Genomic DNA, 21,983 nt, shown 5'->3' with positions numbered 1-21,983 from the left:
ACTCAAAGAAGTCTTAAACGAGAACATAGGGATTCAAAGAAGTCTTCAGCCCAATGCAATTATAATAATGATTTTCCAGAGGAACACCATACCATGAAATTACTGCATGCTCAGTTAAATGTATGCAAAATGAAGATTCACCAGATTTATTCTTTACAATCACAAAACATAGCTTGGCGGCTGGCACCTAAGAATCGTACAGACAGTCTACTAGTGAGAGGTAGTTGCATAAATTATACTGTTTAGGCATATAAATAAAAACATTCATACAAAGATAACATCAAATTTAATCTGGGCTTTCCTAAATCACCAGAAGAAAGTACTTAAATGAGGGGTTGTAGGAATACTGTAGGAGCTGTACTACAGAGCAAATGACTCGTTAACTGTTAACAACAGTTAATTAATTCTCACTTTGGCTAACATAAAAAAGAAAATTACTAAGCAATGCCTACATCTATGTTAATGAACATGAAAACTCTGCCACTTTTCAACGCCAGAAAATTCTGTCCCGGCTTGTTATTAGATAAGCATCTATCTGAGTTGCACAGAGTAATTCGAGTCCATGGGACCTCTTTAACTCCTTACATTCTGAAATTCAACACGCATACTGTATTGTTGGCAAAACATGCAGCAATCTTGTCGCCATCCTTGTTCCAACAGACTTCAAATATACCCCCCTTACCAGCGTATGTTTTTACAATCCTTCCTTCCTTCAAGGACCAGATGTGAATGGATCTATCAAGAGATCCACTAGCCAAATACTCTCCATTTGGGCTAAATGCAACTGAGTACACAGGTTCCCTGAAGATTCAATTAGAAAACATTCATCAGACATAATGAGAAAATATATATATTAAAAAATTATAGCTATGTACCGATCATTGAGGTTTATAGGAACATAATCTTTCTTCCAGTGCTCTACAATGTAAAGAAATCAGAGTAAAGTATAATACCTGTGTCCATTAAGGCTGCAAAGAAGTCTTCCTAGTTCCACGTCCCATAGCTTCACTGTTGAGTCAAATGACGCACTAAAAGAACAATAAAAACAGGGAATGCTTGTAAATACAACACAGAAAAGAAATGACAAATGATAAACTACAATTACCAAATATTCAAAAAGTGTTGTCCATCATTCAATGCCAAACAGCATTGAGATCAATGGCTAGTGAATCTGAACATACGCTTCTGATGACTAATTCTACATAAAATGCAGAAATAAAAAAAAAATGGATTCAAGACAAAGGACATGCAAGAAATCTTAATTTGGCAAAGCGATTTACTTACCTTGCCAGTACTAATTGCTGGTTTGTCCCAGGTCCAGTTGGACTCCATCTGATTGTGTATATCTCCTGTAGAGTGGTCTTTTTATATTGGTTTACAATGAAATAAACAAACACTGTCCTTGTGCACAAGACAACGTCAACATCGAAGAAAAGAATTTCAGCTGTACCTTAGAATGCTCCCTCAAATCGTGAACATACTTGTCTTGCTTCATACTCCATATCTGCACCATGAGTACACCAAATAAAACATATATGAGTCCTCAAACAGCAAAAACAAAATCTATCTAATTTAGAAGCTGGCAAATGGAGTTCAGTGGTCCCCTTTGATGGTTTCGAATTTTTCAACTCTCTCTATGGATGAATTGAACTTTTGCTTTTTGTCCAATTTTTAACATGACAAAACTAGGTTAATTTCTCTTTTAGTAAAATTAATTGAAAAAAAGTCAGTAAATTGAAGTAATGTTAATGGAAAACAACTATCTATGCAACTAAAACACAAAAATAAATAATTGAAATGAAGAACATTTAGTAGAAATAACCTTGGCAGTGATGTCATCAGAGCAAGAAGCCAGCAACGATCCTGTTGGATCCCATTTGACACAATTAACCTCACCCTAAAGGCAAAAAGAACAAAAGATTAGCCAAATAAATATTGTTTCTTAACCAAAATGGCTGCCTTTGTCCCAGAAATCTAATGCTTCCAGAGATTACAACTCCACCCCAATAATTAAGATGATCATCTGGGCCAAAGTATTTCCCATTCATGGTTTTCCAAATAACTAAATCAAAGGTAGGACTTGTTACATCACCAACGCAAAGGTATTCTTAGTGGTGATCATCCCAAAGTAAAGCTGGAATTTTCATGTCCCAAATCATATCACAACTAAAGGCCCAACGTTAAGATGGCCCTAACAAGGTATTGACCAACCCAACCCCAGAGGAATTTAAATTAAAAATTAGGCCTCCAGGCCTATCAACCTGAATGAGAAAATTTGTTTATATCAGTCCCTAACAACTTTACATTCAAGTACTTAAAAAGATAAACCTCTTCATTCTACTGCACTGGCCCACCAGATTAGCCTAAACTCATCAGGGTTGCATTCATCTGTGCAATGCTGACACAATTAAAAAAACAGACGATGTGGAATTTACCGTTTAAAACCACAATAGTAACTGCCAATGGTAACAACCCTGCTCTATTTGCGGCAGAATATCTGGTGGCAAAATGGTCATGATAAACAAATTTAAGGTAGCATGAGGAGCATGATGCTCAAATGCACATAGGAACAAACCTGATGGCCCCCAAAAGTTTTAACAGGTCGAGTTTCTCCAATCTTGCAGACATATATCATGTTGTCAGTAGAGCTCGTAGCAAATGAAACATTGCTGCGCCAGTCAACATCAAGAATCGGACCTACAAATAGATAAAAAAAAATATGGAGGTTGAATGGAACAACAACAAATATGGCATGCATTGTTTGTAAAGTGTCTAAATTGGTACCTTCATGAAATTCAAACTGTTGTTTCCATTCTTCTGCCTTTACATCCCAGACTATTGCAGTTTTATCACAGCTTCCAGTGAGAAGATAATCACTCTTCTTGTTCCACTTTAGCGAGAAAATGGGTCCTTTATGCTTAATAAGAGTACTCTTCAGTTCACCTATATGACAGAAAACATGGCAAAAAAATAAAGACAAGTATAGGTGGTAAAATGACAATTAGGTAAGCTATGCAAGAAAACACCCCATGAAGATGTGAAAACAAATCCCCATGCACATAGAGCAAATATAGATTTCCAAATAAGGGATAATTATCCCAGAACCCTTCTACTTTATCCAAAACTTCAAATAAGTGCATACATTATTTCTTAGTTCAAAAGAAGCACCCCAATTTTTGTTTCATGGCAAAAAAGTCCTTTTGAGGGGCTCATTTGGACAGAAAAATAAAAGTAGATGGTTTATTTTATTTGGACAGCAAAAAGGGCTCATTTAGTATTCAAATAGAAGTTGAAGAGCTTGTTTTGAACAAAATAAAGTAGAGGGGCTCATTTCCACTTTTGGATAAAGTTGAGGGGCTTCTAGCGTAAGGGTATCTATCCCTCCAAGTAACAAGAAGACAATAAGAGAGAAGAAAAAAGATTGAAACACCAATATCATTGCAACTCTACTACAAAACAATGTTAGACAGAAACTTCACAATTATTTACGGTCAAATACTGGCTTGCTTTTCTCCTGCCCCCAAAACAAAAGAAATGTCCAAAACAAAAACAAAACACCCCATTAAAAAAAAAAAAAAACACACTCTCTATCCTTTTCTTCTGCCCCCAAAAGTCCTTTTTGATATAATAACATGAATCTTGCATTGAAAAAAAGGATATACATATACTGCCAGTCTGCCACCAAGCTACTGCAGGCTTCACCAGAAACCATGGAAAAGCATCTTACCATTTGTGCTCCAAATTCTCGCTTGTCCATCATATGAACCCGTCGCAAGCAATGTGCCGTCACCCTAGATAGAGATTGGTACAACAAAGATAACTCTCAGCAGGAAATTTGATGATAATTCCAATTACCAGAACTTATGTATTTTATTGAAATTCGTACGTTTGAAGAAAGCCATACTGGTCATCGTTTATTCAATTATTAAAGAAACTCAACAAGGCATTGAATCATTAGAATTGCTCCTGAGGTTCAACTTAGAACAAAGATGAGAAACCTAATCAGAAATGAGGGGGAATTGATGAAGAATTATCCTACTATTTTCAACTTATGTTTTTCCTTGATGACAATAAAATTTCAGATTATTGGCCTTCAATTTGAGCCAATCAATTGAGATCATCCAGCCAGTTCTTACATTTCCTTCTTCAGCTTCCTTATACTGACAAATTATCTTCCAAACACCGAGTCAACTATACAAGGCATGATATTATCCTTTATTGCCGAGAAAATTCCCATTCATTGTGTATAACTGACTTGAACAGCCCATTTAACATTTTTTTAGTTCCTTGACACATTTAGTTCACTAGAACTTTGAATTATTGTACTGAAATTTACTATGTACTCTCCATGCTCATGTTTTGAATAACAGAATCAAACAGCCTTAATTTACGTACTTTTTTTGAATGCAAATTTTTGCAAAGATGTAGTCAAAATGGACATTTTTAAGCATCAAAATTCAAAAACACGATAGCATGATGATTCATTAACAATTGCTAAAAGAAACTTTTAAGCCTGTTACAGGACTCACATTCCAATCAAGAGTGGTGACATCTTTACTCTTCTCATTTGTCCGTCCCTTTACATGCTTCAGGACCAACACATTCAAAGGACCATTCTGAGAAGTAGACCTTGAGGTCCCATCAGCTATGGTCCAAATACGAGCCGTCGAATCACCAGATCTAAAAAAGTTCGAACGATAAGAGAGAAGGTGAAAAATTAGAAGACCTTAAAATTCCAAAAAGGCGATACATAATTATTACCATCATCATAGTCATGCTGTTAAACCCCAAGGAACAAACTGCTCCTTTACGCAACTAAGATATTCACATCCTTACATCACAGGTATTATGCCTCCAATTCATAATTCAGCATGGTCAAAAAATGAAAAGAAGAGATTCATATGCCAGGAGAAGTCATCAGGAACTCCTAACATGAATCACCCTTGTAAACTAAACTTGAACGATAGCAAAAAAAAAAAATCAACTCTAAGGAAACTTAGACCATGAACCATGAACCATTCATGTTTTCAGCTGCCCAAAAAATAAACGCATTGCATTTGCACCACGACCTGCCTCAGTCAAAGCCCACAACAGTTGTAAATAACACCAATCTCACAAACTTGTTGGAAAATCCTCTAAAGCTTTGATTCACACTGGAAAAAACATTAAACACTGCCCCTTTATTCCAATGAATTGCTTTTGTTTTGTTACGCACAACATATAACTGAAAAAAAAAGGGTTCTATGATTCTAAAGTAGTTTTCAGAACAAACTTCTCCCAAAGCACCTCAAATTAGTTTTGATACAGAAAGCTACGGTTCAGTGTTCAATTCATAAACATACTTATGGAACATTAATGATCGCAATACACATATACAAGACAAACACATGTGTACATGTATATAACAAATAGACAACATCAATGTAAACTTACAATAATTTAAAGTAAGAGATAAAGCTGTAAAGAAATAACCAGCCCCGTCAAAAAAAATCAATCTAATTACTCACCCAGATGCAAGAAGAGAACCTGTTGGACACCATGCACAAGCACAAACCTATAAAGAAAGAAAAAGAAATACTGTCATCAAGCATAAAAATATAAGGGATGAGAGATATGAGGAAAACAAAAATATGGACAGAACAAAATGAAGGAAAATGGAGAACAAAGAAACCTCAGAAGCATGCCCTTCCAAAACTGTCACATCAGAACAAGTAATTTCACCTCCCTGCGATGTTGGAGTTGTCGATATATCCATGGGTTCCGGTCCTATTGAACACAATGCTTTCATAGATCAAAAATGGGGAACCTAAATAATAGGCAAAATATAGAAAGAAAAAAATGAAAAGAGGTGGGGATGAGAAAAGGCAGTGTGAATTGCGTAGAACATACAGTATCACTTAAATGCTGTCGCTTGTGGAAACTCCTCAACCCATCTTTGAATAGGTTTATGATTTATTCCCAATCTTTTTTCTTTTGTATCCATATAATGAGCACAGAATAATGCGGTTCAAAATATTTGCCTTTGGTTGCTCTAACGGTATAAATTGTTTCTTATAACAGACATACACATTACAAACAATTTATGTCTGATTCATGATGAGTTCCCCAGCTTTCATCCTATGAAAATATTTATATTTTTTACCACAATGCAGACACACAATTTGACCTTTTTTTTTCCCTTTAAACAATATACACGCGTCTTCTTTTTGAATGGAAAAGCAGTGTATTGAGACACCGGGGCCGCAACCGAAAGCGACGAAGAAGAGGGTGTGATAGCCTCCAAAAACTTGTTCCAGAATAGGGAACTTGTTCCAGAATAGGGAACACCAAAGCTTAATACAGTCTAGCCAACTATCAATAAAAGCATCAAAATAAGTTCTCTTGGATTTAAAGGTACTAGACCAACCACACGACAGAAATAGGGCCAATTGAAAATTTTTCATCCTTATCTTTGCAGATGAAGAAGAATCTTTTTAACCAACTCGCGCATTATGAGGCATTCATTGCACAAGGATCAATTTCAGTAACTATCATCTCAAATCTCAACTCACCAACATTATGCACATGGACCCAGTCATTATTCACAAAAGCAGTAAATCAGGAAATCATACATCGAACAAAGTCACAAACAGTAACATTATTAACAATACTCAAAGAATTAGAACGTAATTAACAATAAAATAAAAGTAGACTAGCAACAGTTTCATGCATGCTAGTAAAAATACTGGGCTGATATGCATAACAAAGAAATTCCGCAGGGAATCAATTCACCTCCAGGAACTCCATTTTCTTCATGCTTGGGATAATCCTTGTCCTCTTGAACTGTAACCATCTCTCTATCAGTGATATCCTCATGCTGCTTTTCTCGCTCCTTCTCCCTTTCTATCCTCTCTCTCTCCTTTTCATGTTCCTTCTCCCTTTCTATCCTCTCTCTCTCTTTTTCACATTCCTTCACCCTCTCATATCTTTCCTTCCCTTTCAGGCATCCATATTCTCCTTCATGCTCCCTGTCAAGCTCTTTATCTGTCTCTCTATCTTTCTGCAAGTTCTTCTTTCTTTCCTTAATAATTTTCCTTAGCTCATTGACGTCTTTTGTAATGAGATCTATTGGTTGTAAGAATGAGAAATCTTCATCAACATCTGCATCATTCTGGAAATCTCAAAGACCAACCTTAATTAGTTGATATTACAATGCAAACATAAACAAAATCACTTGAAATGACATGTGTGACTATGGATGGGTATAACAAGATATTTAAGCTTCTAACATTACTCAAGTTTGCTTCCATCTCCAGGTACTGAAGTCCTTTCTGGATAAAGGTAATAAGAGCCCCAGGTGGAACGAAATTGCCATCAATAGAGCATTTGTTAATACCAGCCTCATATCCTAAGGCAAAAGCTGAATGGGTAAAACCTGCAAGAGTAATAACAGTATAAACTTAGAGCAAAGCATCATTTATTTTTTAAAGGCTTAAAGATGCATTCCCTAAAGCATGAAAAGCAAGCTCTTGAGATTGTCTAACCAAAGTAGCAAATCTAGTAATAAAATCAACACAGGAAGGGTTGCCGGTGACTTTTTTATTTATTACTGGAGAGAATATCTCACAATTCCCTGGAACATGTAAAAGAATCTCTAGTCATGACTATGAGTGCAAACTGTTGCATCAATGATACAGTTTTCTTCGCATCACTTTTTTTTCCCAAGAACATGGAAGCACCCCAAAGCAGGGCCACAACAGACTCCACTCCTTCAGAGTAAAGCCCAAATACTGTCACTGGGAAACCACTAATGCCAAAAAAAATTAAATTGTTTGATTGGGATAGGGATTCAATACTTTTCAAACAACAAATGTAAATATGTCTGCTTGTCAATATCAAAATTGAATGCGGCCAACTGCTTTTCTTTTCTTTATTGGGTTATGAATATGAGCAGCTGTTCTAATTGAAAAATCCTCCAATAGCAGAAAACCTCTCCATTAGGCAAGTGAGGATTTCAGATAAAAAGGAATCCCTTTTTCCAACGGCACTTCATCTTCCATATCAGTTGACAAGGATCTCGGCAATCCCTTAACAAGCTCAAGTCAACCACTAATTTCTGCAAAGTAATAACGACTAGTTTTTGAATTATATTAGAAAACTATTGCGTATCTATATTCTTTCCATCCTTGTCAAGACACACATTACTCTTCGTAATGGCAATAAACATTACAATTGAGAATCATTACTTCTATATATGGGGGAATGACCATTGCTAGTATCCCTTTATCTCCACCATTGACCACTTGCCAAGTAGAGCCTTATAGAAAGAGATGTAGAGGCTTCATACCTAGAGTCCTAGACCACCCAACTCTTAAGATTATCCAACTTTTGCCAAATGGAATTTGAGGAATCCTGGAAGTTTCCCCATAAGAATAATTATTAACAATTTAAAACCCTTCAATCTCTTGTGAAAAGGTAATTATCTTTCAATACGGAAAATCATAATTTTGAACAGCTATATATCTCCAGCATTCACTTAACACTCATTCTTTCCTTCTTATACATTTTTGCATGCTTCTATCGTTCCAAGATCAACCCTTTCATCAGAACTCGAAACAGAATTTTGAGCCATAATAAGAGACACAATTAATTATTGAGGTTGGAAAGCACCCCAAAGAAGTTGAGTCCCTAAAAAAACTTTTCACCCAATATAATATTACCACACAATATGCTAGGCTTAAAACATAAATCAACACCCTCCCAAATCAGGTCAGAGCATATAAAAAACTTCCCAATCGCACCCAATGATTACATGGCCACACGGTATGCTAGTCTTAGATCATAAATTAACTGCCTTCACCACTACAGCGCCTACCCGACTTGCAAGTGCAGAATCATCATCCTACATACTCCACGAGAGCGAGCACTAAAAAAAGATAACACGCCAAACAGGTACCTAAACGACCCTAGCGCCCTATGATAAAAGCTCAAAACCATCGATCACCGATATCATGGGTCTAAAAATAATAGCTTTTCAGTTTTCACCCTCCCTATAGCAAAATAACATAATAATCCAAAACATAGTTCCCACTTCCCACCATCCAATGGAAAGTTGGAAACCCTAATTTGATAGCAAACAACGTAGCAAAACCAACCGATATTGCACAAACAAAAAGAACAGGGGAAAAAAAAAACCAAAGCAGAACCTAACTTTTTCATTATCCATAGAACTAAAAACTTCTTAAAAACAACTAGCAATAACTGAAACGTGTGCCTTGTATCTATCTGCGTTTGTGAAAGAGAGAGAGATGATTAGAATACCTGATTCTTGAAGATAACGAAAAACGAGATAATTCAATTCGACGGATGTGATGGAGGACGTCGTTGTCATCGCGAATTCGCCGGCGTTCAGTGGCTGAGCCGGTTACGTATATGGCCCTAGCTCGGAAAGTGAAAGATGGACGCAGAGCAAACAGGATGTGCGTTTTGGTAATGCCGGAGACGGGAGAGCTGATGAATCGTTAAAAAAAATTTGTTTAGCCAGCGTTTCTGGATATAGTAGGAACTCTGGGGTTGGTAATTTGAAATAAAAGGTAGTATAATTGTAATTGAAAATCTCGTATCTTTTTCTAAATCAGGTTGTGGGCATATGGGCCTGTTGACAGCAAAGCCCAACCTATTAGGTTGGGCTGCAAGTTATGGGCTGCTTCCGGTTTCTATTCCAACATGCGAACCTAATCCTTTTTTTTTGGGGGCATATTTTGACTCAATACACACTTTTTTCAAAAAAAAAAAAATTTATTAAAGTACCTTTACTTGAAATTACTTTAAAACCGATATACTTCTTACACCCATATTTTTTCTCAATAAAATTAATTGACAATCAAAGAATAGCAACGGCAACAAATGTCCTCTTCTTTGACCTCCCACACTCTGCAGCAAGCCAGCAAATGTGTGTCGTTACGATAGCTCTCTACAAGTACCCACAATTCCCATTATTTTCAAATTCGATTCGTTTTTTTTTTATAAAAGCACGTGTTTTATTAAGAATGAACTTATGACCTCATTTTTTATTTACTTTATCACCTCCATACATATAATTTGGCGAAGAATATCACCACCGCTTTGTGTAGTTGGAACACCTCATGTTAGCAGCACACAAACAGAGAGATTTGTTACTGATCATGATAGTTCAACGAGAACAACAATTTCAGCCTATAGAAGACAAACAATGGATGAAAGGGTATAGAGAAAACCTAAGAACAAACTTTCTGGCTCACAAATAGAGGAAAAGAATGAAAAGAATGTTATAAAGAATAATAATGGAATAAATGATGCGAGATGGAGCTATTATGACCCTTTTGAAAACCGTGGTAGATGAAGTTAATGTTGGGAATTTTATTTAACAGGCAATTGAAGCCTTTCAAGGTAATTTGGCTAATGTGGATAATTTGGAAAATTTATTGTGTATTAAAACAAAATTTTGGGTGGATTGAATAATTGTGTGTATTGAATCCACACCTGTGTATAAATAACAGCTCCCTTTTTCTTTCCTTTTTTTGTTTTGGTTGAACCGATCCATGAGTCATGAAATCTCTGCTAGGTAGCCAGGCCTCAAAACGCCCGGCCCATAAAATCAATTAAAATATCTAGAGAAACTCCTTCAACAAGTTACAAAAAAAAAAAATTAAATGTGGCGTTCGCAACCCTTTGAGTATTCACCATAGATTCTAAGTTGAAGCCATCTTCCCAATACTTGCCTAGATACACTGTGTGGTCATATTCTCTTCACTCGCTGACACAAGAGCCATGGAACTTCTGGAGTCTGCAACGAAGAGACGAAGTAGAAGACGTTGGATACTTGGACTTCATCCACAAAAGACAATAATATTAGGGGCTATGGGGGGTGGCGGAGGCGGCATGAAAGCCAACTCCTCTTAAATGCAACTGCAAAAACATTTATTGTAATAAAAATAACGTGGCGAACAATGAAGATTGGTATGCGCGTATGGCAAACGACAAACCATATTTCAGGGCCCAAAATAGGATATGCCTCGACGAGCAAGTCGATAACTACTACATTGAAGGAGGCCAATTAAATATCTAAAGAGATGACGAAATCTTCTGGATATATTATGAGATCGTGTGTTTCCGTCTTAGCATTTGAAATAGTCGGGGCAATCTAGGATCTGTGCTGCTATATAAATACCACAATCTGAACTACTTAAACACATCAACATAAAGACTAGAAATCAAAAGCCAATTACCATGGAATACACTGTTCTTTACACAGCCCTTTCGCTCTTCTTCCTGGCTTTAGCCTTGAAAATCTACCAATCCAAAACAACCCACAAAAATCTTCCTCCAGGTCCACCTTCTCTTCCAATTCTCGGCCACCTTCACCTCCTAGAACCCCCTATGTACAACGTATACTACAAGCTCTCTCAAAAATACGGGTCAATCATCTCTCTCAGGTTCGGGTCCCGCCTTGTGGTTGTGGTGTCCTCACCATCTGCAGTTGAAGAATGCTTCACCAAAAACGACATTGTGTTAGCCAACCGTCCTCGTCTTCTCCTCGGCAAGCACGTAAGCTACGATTACTCCACCATTGTCTCCGCTCCTTACGGTGACCATTGGCGCAACATCCGCAAAATCGGCTCGCTCGAGATTTTCTCCACGCAGCGTCTCAACATGTTCTTAAGCGTTCGAAGAGACGAAATCAGGCGATTACTCGAGAAACTCTCATGTGCCTCTGGCGAAAAAGTGGAGCTGAGGACACTATTTTCGAACCTCACTTACAATATCATTATGAGAGAGGTTGCAGGAAAGCGGTATGACGGAGATGAAGTTGAAAGCCAAGAAGAAGAGTCGAGGCGGTTCAGGGAGTTAGTTGCGACGATTGTGTCGTTGGGAGGAGTTTCGAATAAGGAGGATTTCTTGCCAATTTTGAACTTGATTAATGGAGGGAAATTTGAAAAGAAAGTGAAAGGGCTTGCGAAAACTATGGATTCATTGTTGCAAGGACTGATTGATGAACATCGGAGTAAGAGAGAGAGTTCAGAGAGCATGAATACCATGATTGGCCATCTTCTTTCGTTACAGGAGGAACAGCCTGAGTATTACACTGATCGGATCGTTAAAGGCCTCATACTGGTAAAAGAAGACAATTTGTTTTATTTTTTTTTTTTTAGTGTAACTGAAGTTCTGAGTACCAAAATTATATGCAGATCATGCTAATTGCGGGGACTGACACGTCAGCAAAAACACTAGAGTCAGCCATGTCAAACTTGGTCAACAATTCGGAAGTACTAAAGAAGGCTAGAGCTGAATTGGATGATCAAGTTGGTCAAGACCGTCTGATCGAAGAATCAGATCTGACCAATCTACCATACCTACAAAACATTGTTTCAGAGACCCTTCGATTAAATCCACCGGCCCCACTTCTGGTCCCACACAATGCATCAAAGGATTGTTCCATTGGTGGTTACAATGTGCCGCGTGACACAATAGTACTAGTCAATGCATGGGCTATTCATAGGGACCCAAATCTATGGACTGATCCATTAAGTTTTAAGCCCGAGAGATTCGAGAGCGGTGAATCTGAAACTTACAAGTTCCTGCCATTTGGGCTTGGAAGGAGATCTTGTCCCGGAGCAGGTATGGCCCAGAGGGTAGTGAGCCTAACTTTAGGAACATTAATTCAATGTTTTGAATGGGAGGTGGTTGCAGAAAAAGTAGCTGAAAACGCTAGTGTCATGCATAACGCTGCACCATTGGAGGCTTTCTGCAAAGCAAGAACTGATGTGACCAGGTTTTCCTTAGTTAGGGGTGTCCCTTTTTAGTTAGATTGTTCGAGCCGTCTGTGAAATATTTTTTGTTGGTCTTTCTTTTTCTACGAATAGGGTCACCGTTGCCTCTTTTGCCAACTTGTTGAGTGGAAATGTGGAATGAACCTTGACGTTTTCATATTTTTTATAATCACTTTATACATATACTGAACCCATCAATCTCAAATGATGTCATAACTTAATAATGTATAGGGAACAGTAACAATTAATCAGTGCACTTCGTAGTCGCCTGAAAAGATGTCATGCTCCATCAAAAAAAAAGAAAAAGAAAAGACGAAAGAAGTCATGCTAGCCATATATCAAATATCAATATGCACATGCAAATATTTTGTTGATTATATATATATATATATCATTCCAAAAGGAAGAATGATTGATGGAACATTGGACACAGACCGCATTACATACGTAAGCAATGACTTAATCACTGGGACAAGTCTAGGAGTGTCCATTCGATTTTCGATTTGATTTTTAATCATAATCGACATGTCCAAAATAACCATATTTGTCGGATATATAATCGAACCATATATATTCGGATAACCAAACCGAAATAACCATATTTGTCGGATCGGATCGGATCGGTTTTCGGTTTTTAAAGAAATGAGAAAAGTATGAATATATCTCAAATCGAGTGAGAAAATAGCTCATGATCGACTCCAACTCCATCTAACAAAGTTTAATAAAAATTTATAATAATGGTAATAAATATATTATCTCATCACAATTAAACAAAAGTAAATTTACAAGACAAAAAGAAATAATATCATAAAAAAAAAAGAGAAACATATTTGAAGATGTCTCCCCACTTTCACTTTAGTAATAATCAATCTTAATTTATATGAATTTTAAAATGATAAATCCACCATGAGTTTCAACTAATTAATCTTAATTTATAATTTGTGTAATGATTAGGTTAATTGATATCTAAATTTATAATTTGTTATGAAGATATAATCAGAGTTTTACAAATCCAAAATGATGTGTTCATAATCTAGGTGGCATGAGGAGAAGCGTGGGAGACCATTTAATACAAAATGATCATTCACACTTCTCCTCATGCCACCTAGATTATGGACAATTATGGACACCAAAATTATGGATGTGTAGTGCTTTCGTTTACAAATACTACTTTATCTTCCATAGTCTCATATTCCAATATGTAACTTTTAAATATATATATATATAATCAAATTTAATATATATGATATATATATAATATATATTAATATTGTTCAGTTTTTTCAATTATAACCATAACCGTAACTGAAAAAACTATAATCGCAAAAATATACGAACATTTACTAAAATCATAACCATATCCGAAAATCGAATAATCACAGTTACAGATCAATTTCTCAGTTACGGATCAATTTCTCGATTGCGGATATGTTGTGGACATCCCTAAGTCTTATAAAGATATATACAACTCTGTCATCACTGGCATAGTGGCATGGCCCACAATTGCCTCCTTTTTTATATATCCATAATGCTCATGAAGCAATTACAAACAATTAAGCCATGGAAGACAATACTATTATTACTATCTACTGCGCAGCTGCCTTTTCTCTTATCTTTATCTTTCTTGCACTCAAATTTCACCTCTCAAGATCAACAAGCCATGAGAATAAGAAGAAGTTGCTCCCTCCAAGCCCACCTTCGGTCCCAATTCTTGGCCACCTCCATCTCCTAAAACCGCCCATGCACCGCAACATCCTCTACAAACTCTCCCAAAAATACGGCCCAATCTTCTCCTTATGGTTCGGTTCACGTCGCGTGGTTGTCTTGTCATCACTACCACTCGTGGAGGAATGCTTCACTAAAAACGACATCGTATTCGCCAACCGACCTAAACTACTCATGACCAAGCACCTTGGCTACAACAGCACAACCGTCACCCAGGCCCCGTACGGGGACCACTGGCGCAACCTGCGCCGAATCTGCACAATCGAGGTCTTTTCCAATCACCGTCTCAACACGTTCTTGAGCATCCGGAAGGACGAGATCAGACGGCTATTGTCCCGTGATGATTTTGCCAAGGTAGAGCTAAAATCTATGTTTGCGGAACTGACGTTTAATATTATAATGAGAATGGTTTCAGGGAAGAGATACTACGGTGACAATGTGGATAACGACGAGGAAGCGAGGAATTTTAGGGAGATGATGAGGGAGGCTACAACGTACGGTGGAGTGTCGTATCCTGGTGATTTCTTTCCCGTTTTGAAGTGGATTGATTGGGGGGACTATGAGAAGAGAGTGAAGAGACTTGCTGGAAAGACGGATGCTTTTCTACAAGGATTGATTGATGAGCATAGAGGGAAAAGAGAAGGCTCGGAGAGTGTGAATTCTATGATTGATCATCTACTTTCATTGCAAGAGTCACAGCCAGAGTATTATACAGATCAGATTATAAAGGGTCTTGTACTGGTTAGTGGAATCTCTCTCCTTGACTACAAAAAAAAATTACAAGTTGTCTTTTGATGCTTTCATTTATTCATTATTTTGTCAAGAAAAAAGGGAACTTTATGTTTGAATGAACCAGTTGAGCGATAAAGTTTATCTCAACTAGGCAATTTCACTAGTATATAAAAATATAGAGATTGAGCCGACTATTGAGTTAGACGTAGATAATTCAAGTGAATTCGTATGTACTTAAAATCTCGTGCATATATGTGGGATAATCAAATTTGAGGGCTTCATAATTTTATAGAATTTACGATTCACATCTAATCTAATGGTGATGAAAAAATTAGACAAGTTTTAAAAATTAAAAAAAAAAATGTTGTGATGTGACACATCTCAAACTATTTGATTCAAATTATCAACTATACAACTTAAAACGAATTGTGAAGCTGCCTATCCAAGTAAGATACCATGCTTAAAATTGTGGGGAAGGATTCTTATCCGCTTACTGTAGTAATCTCGGGCTTGCATGTCCGCCCGACACGTGTTGTCATTTCATGCAAGCCATCGTTATCCGCACAAATCATGGAGGGATTTGTGTGGATTACGATGGGAATGGGATTAGGCTGGGCCTACCCATATACATGACCCGTCCTATTTATATGGTTTGGGTGGATTATGAATTTACGATGGGAATGGGATTAGGCTGGGCCTACCCATATAAGTGACCCGTCCCATTTATGTTAAGGAGAATGATTCGGTTTAGCCTTTTCAGGTTGATTCATTTATCATGCAGGTCATGCTATTGGCAGGAACTGAAACGTCAGCAGTGACGTTAGAGTGGGCTATGTCCAATTTGGTTAACCATCCAGAAGTCTTGCATAAAGCTCGAGCAGAAATGGACTCTCAAGTAGGCCAAGAAAGCTTGATTGAAGAGCCAGATGTCTCAAAAGCACACTACATTCAAGCCATTATATTGGAGACACTTCGGCTGAATCCGGCGACACCGCTTTTAGTCCCACACATATCATCAGATGATTGTACACTAGGAGGATACCATGTGCCACGTGACACTATTTTATTGGTCAATGCATGGGTTATACACAGGGACCCAACACTTTGGGATGAGCCATCAAGTTTCAAGCCCGAGAGATTTTTGAAAGGGGACACTGAGTCTGCTAAACTCATACCATTTGGGCTTGGGAGGAGGGCATGTCCTGGGTCGGGCCTGGCCCAACGTGTTATTGGACTGACTTTAGGGTCATTGATTCAGTGCTTTGAATGGAAAAGGGTGAGTGAGAAATTAGTTGACATGTCTGAAGGTAAAGGGGTGACTGTGCCTAGGGTCGGGCCCTTGGAAGTCATGTGTAAAGCTCGGCCCATCATGAACAAGCTTTTTCTCTAATTGTTTATAGCTTGTTTGGGCCTTTGGGCGCATAATATCAATGTGTGGTACACTGGTATGTATGTATTGAGCTTTGCTCTAAATAAAACTGATGGGAAAAGATCTTATCATATATGATGATATCATAACTCATCAATCTAGCTCAAATGATATCATAACTCAATAATGTCGAGGGAACACTGACAAATAATCAATATTGCACTTCATTATCGCGTGAAAAGAAGTCATGCTATCCATGTCAATATGCACATGCATATATTTTGTGATTATAATGCCTTATGCCTACATTATTCCAAAAGGTACAAGACAACAATTGATGGAACAATATTGATACAGACAGCAGTACACATGTAAGCAGTGACTTAATATATACATTAAAATAACAATACGCAAAGCAAATCACTCCAATAAAGATATATACAAACTCTTTCTCATCACCAGCATAGTGACATGGCCGGCAATCCCCACCTTATATATATATATATATATATACACACACACACACAATGCTTATGAAGCAATTACACAATTAAGCCAGTGAGAAGTTCGATCGGTAGGACATAAACCATGGAAGACAACACTATCTACTGCACAACTGCCATTTCTCTCATCTGCATCTTTCTTGCACTCAAATTTCACCTCTCAAGATCAACAAGCCATAAGAATAAGAACAAGTTACTCCCTCCAAGCCCACCTTCAATCCCAATTCTTGGCCACCTCCATCTCCTAAAACCGCCCATGCACCGCGACATCCTCTACAAATTCGCCCAAAAATACGGCCCCATCTTCTCCTTATGGTTCGGTCCACGCCGCGTGGTTGTCTTGTCATCACTATCACTCGTGGAGGAATGCTTCACTAAGAACGACATCGTATTCGCCAACCGACCTAAACTACTCATGGCCAAGCACTTTAACTACAACAGCACAACCGTCACCCAGGCCTCGTACGGGGACCACTGGCGCAACCTGCGCCGAATCTGCACAATCGAGGTCTTTTCCAATCACCGTCTCAACTCGTTCTTGAGCATCCGAAAGGACGAGATCAGACGGCTGTTAGTCAAGCTGTCAAGTGATACTCGTGATGATTTTGCCAAGGTAGAGCTGAAATCGATGTTTGCGGAACTAACGTTTAATATTATAATGAGAATGGTTTCAGGGAAGCGATACTACGGTGACAATGTGGATAACGAAGAGGAAGCGAGGAATTTTAGGGAGATAATGAGGGAGGCTACAATGAACGGTGGAGTGTCGTATCCAGGTGATTTCTTTCCCATGTTGAAGTGGATTGATTGGGGGGACTATGAGAAGAGAGTGAAGAGACTTGCTGGAAAGACGGATGCTTTTCTACAAGGATTGGTTGATGAGCATAGACGGAAAAGAGAAGGATCGGAGAGTGTGAATTCTATGATTGATCATCTACTTTCATTGCAAGAATCACAGCCAGAGTATTATACAGATCAGATTATAAAGGGGCTTGTACTGGTTAGTGGAATCTCTCTCCTTAACTACAAAAATATTTGCAAATCGCTTGATGCTTTCATTTATACATCCTATCCCCTTCATTTATCATGGAGGAGATAGGATGTCGCATGTGTAGATTACGATGGGAATGGGATTAGGCCGAGCCCACCCATATACATGACCCCTCTACTATTTATGTCAAGGACAATGACTCTGTTTAGCTTTTTGAGGTTGATTGTAATTTATCATGCATCGCAGGTCATGCTATTGGCAGGAACTGAAACGTCAGCAGTGACGTTAGAGTGGATCATGTCTCATTTGGTTAACCATCCAGAAATCTTGCATAAAGCTCGAGCAGAAATGGACTCTCAACTAGGCCAAGAAAACTTGATCGACGAGCCAGATGTCTCAAAAGCACACTACATTCAAGCCATTATATATGAGACCCTGCGCCTGAATCCCACGGCACCGCTTCTAGTCCCACACATATCATCAGATGACTGTACACTAGGAGGATACTATGTGCCACGTGACACTATTTTAATGGTTAACGCGTGGGTTGTACACAGGGACTCAGAACTTTGGGATGAGCCATCAAATTTCAAGCCCGAGAGATTTTTGAACGGGGACACTGAGTCTGCTAAACTCATACCATTTGGGATTGGGAGAAGGGCCTGTCCTGGATCGGGCCTGGCCCAACGTGTTATTGGATTGACTTTAGGGTCATTGATTCAGTGCTTTGAATGGAAAAGGGTGAGTGAGAAATTAGTTGACATGTCTGAAGGTAAAGGGGTGACCGTGCCAAGGGTCGAGCCCTTGGAAGTCATGTGTAAAGCCCGGCCCATCATGAACAAGCTTTTTCTCTAATTGTTTTTAGCTTGTTTGGGCCTTTGGGCGCATAATATCAATATATGTGGTATGTGTGTATTGAGCTTTGCTCTAAATAAAACTGATGGGAAAAAATCTTATTAATTGAAGCATAAACATAGTACAATGAAAATGATAAAAATCCCAACAATTAATATCCCAGTTATCCCAGGCTCCCAGTTACTGAATTGGACGTAAGGGATTCAAGTGCATTCGTGAGTTTCATATATCCCACATGATACATATGAAATATTATACGTACCACTTAATAGTTGGGACAATTGGAATACCAACCCTATCATAACTGGCAGCACAATTGTATTGTCTTAAACACTGATTTCCTTGATAAATTGATCAATATTCTTATCAGAAGAGCCACCAGGAGCAACTGCTTTCTTAGCTGCCTCCTTCAATTCCAATGCCCTCTTTCTAATTTTCTCTGCATTAGGACCATCAGTGACCTCCATAATGCACCTCTCCACCTCTTTTTGGCTCAAGACTCCATCTTTATCATTCCTCATCCTCACACCAACTTTCAAAACATCAACCAAAAGCTTAGCATCAGTTGGCTGATCAGTCCACTCAGGGTAGGCAATAACAGGCACCCCTGCTGAAGCAGTCTCTAATGTTGAGTTCCACCCACAATGTGTAATAAAGCAAGCCACTGCTTTGTGGATTAGAACCTTCTCTTGTGGACTCCATGCCACCACTAGTCCCCTCCCCTTGGTTTCTTCTAGAAACCCAATTGGCAGTTCACCACATTTTTTCTCAGAGTTTTTCTGGGGTGGCTTAATCACCCACAAAAATGGTTTCTTGCTGTTTCTTAGTGCAATAGCTATGCTGTCTATTTGTTGTTGTGACAACACAAGTATGCTACCAAAGGAGATATAAATGACTGATGAAGTTGGTTTCTTGTCAAGCCACTCTATACAGGAACCTTCAGCACTCCACATATCAATATTGCCTGAGATTTTCTCTTCATTTCCTAGCAGAAATGGTGAAACCAGTGGACCAATTGGGAGGATCGGACTCGAGGTTAAAGCCAGAGAATTAATCACATCTTCCTCCAATTCATTGAATGAATTTCCCAATACCCACTTTATTTTGTCCACATTAGAAAAAATGTCTGAAACCATTTTATTGAAAGATTTGGGTGCTGAAGGGAGGATAAAAGAAGGGAGATCTTGTACCTCTAGAATTGGCAATCCAGGCAACTCTACGGTCTCTTTTGGGTCATCGAGCGATTTTGGAAACAAATTTGGATGCTTAAAGAAGTGATAATAGATAGAAAAGACGGCGGAAGCTTGGATCCAAAGCATTGCACAAGGAATGTCATGTTTGGCAGCAACAGCAGCCACCCAAGGAATAAATGGATTGCAAATAATGCAAGAGAATTTCTTGCCACCATTGGTTGTTAAATTGGTGATGAGGTTTGAGAGATTTTCTGACCCTTTTGTTCTAAGGAATTCCATGAAGATATCGTGATTGTTGTCGCGATTGAAGTCCTCGCTGAGGCCATCGGAGAAGAATTCAAGATTGATTGCAGGGGAATTTGTATTGGTGGTCTGTTGTGTGTTGTTGAATGCGCCATTGATGTTGGATTTGAGCATGAGATGGCGAGCAAGCTCTGTAGTGACAAGAGTGACGTGAAGACCCTTTGAGACAAGAAGCTTCGAAAGCTTTAACATGGGATTCATATGTCCCTGAAGAGCTAATGTCACTACTAGAACATTAACTTGTTCACCAAACCCCATTGTTGGGTTTTTTCTTTTTTCTTTTTTTTTTTGTGCAAGAAATTATCGTTACAATTGCATGAAACTTGTTAGAATTATATAGTTCCAATGATTTTTTTTTCATTTATGTTTAGTGAGCTAGATATTGTCTGGATCCAACTGGAAAATGGATTTTAAGGAAATATTTTGCTTGCAATGACTTGTAATAATCCAAATTACCTTTATTGTCCAACCAACCCCTAGCGATAATTTGGAAATATTTTTAATTGAATATGAATAAGAAAGGAAAAACAAAAAGAAAAAAAAGTTGGTGGGAGGAGTTGTGTAATAATTGACTTTCTCAAATAGCTTACAAGCACATGCTTTTTTTAGAATAAAACACCTGTATTAAAATATCCCTCCACAATACATAGACGAAAAAACTACTCGAGAAGCACATGCTACAATTTCCTTATAAAAAAAATGTACATGTTACTAGTACACCAATAAAACGAAGCAAGCCTATATAAAAGTCTTTAATTTGAATGGTCGGTGCGACTGCCGAAACTGAAACTTGACCATTTATACGTCACCTGACTAGATTACGTAACTGTCCATGCGTTAACTGTTGCTGAGTTTTTAGGTGATGTTCTTAAGGTTGGGGCAAGGATGAGATTGAAAGGTGCATCATCATATCATGGAATAACTGATGGATCTGGAGAGAAAGGGAATCAGAATGAAAATCACTGGAATTGAAGGAGGCAGCGAAGAAATTAAACAGTCACTCGTGGCGGTTCTTCTGAGGGGGTGTTTTGATCCATTTATCAGAGCATCATAGTAGTAAACTAAATATCTAGCACTTCAAAACTATTCTTTCTCTTCTCCTCTCTCCTATGTGGCACAATTTAATTGGATGAGTGGATCCCACAATAAATACTACTCATCAACACTCCATACATTCCAACACTCTACATTCATTTTCTCTATTTTCTCTCTCTTCATTTTCATCTTCTCTCTCTTTCTTTTCATCACCTCTCTCTTCCTTTTCATCACCTCTCTCTTCACTATTCATCAACTATATATATACTCCAACTCTCAAGTATCATTTTTCCACAACTAAATTTTCAAGTGTCATTTTTAATCCATTGTGTGCATGTAGCGCTATACTTATCAAAAAAGTTACATTTCAAGTACTTGAAATACACTCTATTATACCCATTGTGAACATCTAACACTTAACTTATCAAGAAAGTATCATCTCAAATACTCCAAAATCATCCCATTGTGGATGCTCTGAGAAATCAGTGA

At 38.0% G+C, this 21,983-nt stretch overlaps 5 protein-coding genes across 6 annotated transcripts; 3 read left to right on the top strand and 2 right to left on the bottom strand.

The window, feature by feature from the left end:
• Window positions 1–221: 221 nt before the first annotated feature.
• LOC120015151 (WD40 repeat-containing protein HOS15-like) lies at window positions 222–9,565 on the bottom strand. The gene is made up of 14 exons (XM_038867380.1): window positions 9,301–9,565; window positions 7,269–7,414; window positions 6,772–7,150; window positions 5,672–5,766; window positions 5,508–5,554; window positions 4,530–4,680; window positions 3,728–3,791; window positions 2,785–2,943; window positions 2,576–2,697; window positions 1,823–1,897; window positions 1,451–1,504; window positions 1,285–1,349; window positions 954–1,028; window positions 222–801 (listed from the first exon to the last, which is right to left on the bottom strand). Exons 1-14 carry the CDS (start codon window positions 9,368–9,370, stop codon window positions 582–584), a joined length of 1,722 nt encoding a protein of 573 aa, XP_038723308.1. The 5' UTR covers window positions 9,371–9,565; the 3' UTR covers window positions 222–581.
• A 1,682-nt stretch (window positions 9,566–11,247) lies between these two features.
• LOC120015125 (cytochrome P450 81E8-like) lies at window positions 11,248–12,821 on the top strand. The gene is made up of 2 exons (XM_038867349.1): window positions 11,248–12,132; window positions 12,207–12,821. Exons 1-2 carry the CDS (start codon window positions 11,248–11,250, stop codon window positions 12,819–12,821), a joined length of 1,500 nt encoding a protein of 499 aa, XP_038723277.1.
• A 1,464-nt stretch (window positions 12,822–14,285) lies between these two features.
• On the top strand, window positions 14,286–16,771 carry LOC120014284 (cytochrome P450 81E8-like). Of its 2 annotated transcripts, none has more exons than XM_038866199.1 (2): window positions 14,286–15,254; window positions 16,006–16,771. In XM_038866199.1, exons 1-2 carry the CDS (start codon window positions 14,349–14,351, stop codon window positions 16,633–16,635), a joined length of 1,536 nt encoding a protein of 511 aa, XP_038722127.1. In that variant the 5' UTR covers window positions 14,286–14,348; the 3' UTR covers window positions 16,636–16,771. The 2 variants fall into 2 exon arrangements, with proteins under 2 accessions (XP_038722127.1, XP_038722128.1); XM_038866200.1 differs by having other exon boundaries at window positions 14,306–15,254; window positions 16,027–16,771.
• Window positions 16,772–17,120: 349 nt separating this feature from the next.
• On the top strand, window positions 17,121–19,068 carry LOC120014286 (cytochrome P450 81E8-like). Its single transcript, XM_038866201.1, has 2 exons — window positions 17,121–18,117; window positions 18,355–19,068. Exons 1-2 carry the CDS (start codon window positions 17,203–17,205, stop codon window positions 18,961–18,963), a joined length of 1,524 nt encoding a protein of 507 aa, XP_038722129.1. The 5' UTR covers window positions 17,121–17,202; the 3' UTR covers window positions 18,964–19,068.
• On the bottom strand, window positions 19,041–20,809 carry LOC120014287 (UDP-glycosyltransferase 84B2-like). The gene has a single exon (XM_038866202.1). It carries the CDS (start codon window positions 20,715–20,717, stop codon window positions 19,290–19,292), a length of 1,428 nt encoding a protein of 475 aa, XP_038722130.1. The 5' UTR covers window positions 20,718–20,809; the 3' UTR covers window positions 19,041–19,289.
• Between the last annotated feature and the right edge of the window lie 1,174 nt (window positions 20,810–21,983).

The sequence above is a fragment of the Tripterygium wilfordii genome, chromosome 14 (genome assembly GCF_013401445.1).
Source record: "Tripterygium wilfordii isolate XIE 37 chromosome 14, ASM1340144v1, whole genome shotgun sequence".
Taxonomy (NCBI): Eukaryota; Viridiplantae; Streptophyta; class Magnoliopsida; order Celastrales; family Celastraceae; genus Tripterygium; species Tripterygium wilfordii.
The sequence above is the reverse complement of the archived record's forward strand: the minus strand, read 5'-3'. Positions and strand labels throughout refer to the sequence as shown.

Excerpts from the sequence above, each read along its gene's own strand:
- LOC120015151 (XM_038867380.1), bottom strand. The coding sequence starts at position 9,370 with ATGACAACGACGTCCTCCATCACATCCGTCGAATTGAATTATCTCGTT. Across the intron at positions 5,555-5,671 it reads TGGAAGGGCATGCTTCTGAG|GTTTGTGCTTGTGCATGGTG; the intron begins GTTTCTTTGTTC and ends CTTTCTTTATAG. Across the intron at positions 2,698-2,784 it reads ACAGTTTGAATTTCATGAAG|GTCCGATTCTTGATGTTGAC; the intron begins GTACCAATTTAG and ends ATCTATTTGTAG.
- LOC120015125 (XM_038867349.1), top strand. The coding sequence starts at position 11,248 with ATGGAATACACTGTTCTTTACACAGCCCTTTCGCTCTTCTTCCTGGCT. Across the intron at positions 12,133-12,206 it reads TCGTTAAAGGCCTCATACTG|ATCATGCTAATTGCGGGGAC; the intron begins GTAAAAGAAGAC and ends AATTATATGCAG.
- LOC120014284 (XM_038866199.1), top strand. The coding sequence starts at position 14,349 with ATGGAAGACAATACTATTATTACTATCTACTGCGCAGCTGCCTTTTCT. Across the intron at positions 15,255-16,005 it reads TTATAAAGGGTCTTGTACTG|GTTGATTCATTTATCATGCA; the intron begins GTTAGTGGAATC and ends TAGCCTTTTCAG.
- LOC120014286 (XM_038866201.1), top strand. The coding sequence starts at position 17,203 with ATGGAAGACAACACTATCTACTGCACAACTGCCATTTCTCTCATCTGC. Across the intron at positions 18,118-18,354 it reads TTATAAAGGGGCTTGTACTG|GTCATGCTATTGGCAGGAAC; the intron begins GTTAGTGGAATC and ends CATGCATCGCAG.
- LOC120014287 (XM_038866202.1), bottom strand. The coding sequence starts at position 20,717 with ATGGGGTTTGGTGAACAAGTTAATGTTCTAGTAGTGACATTAGCTCTT.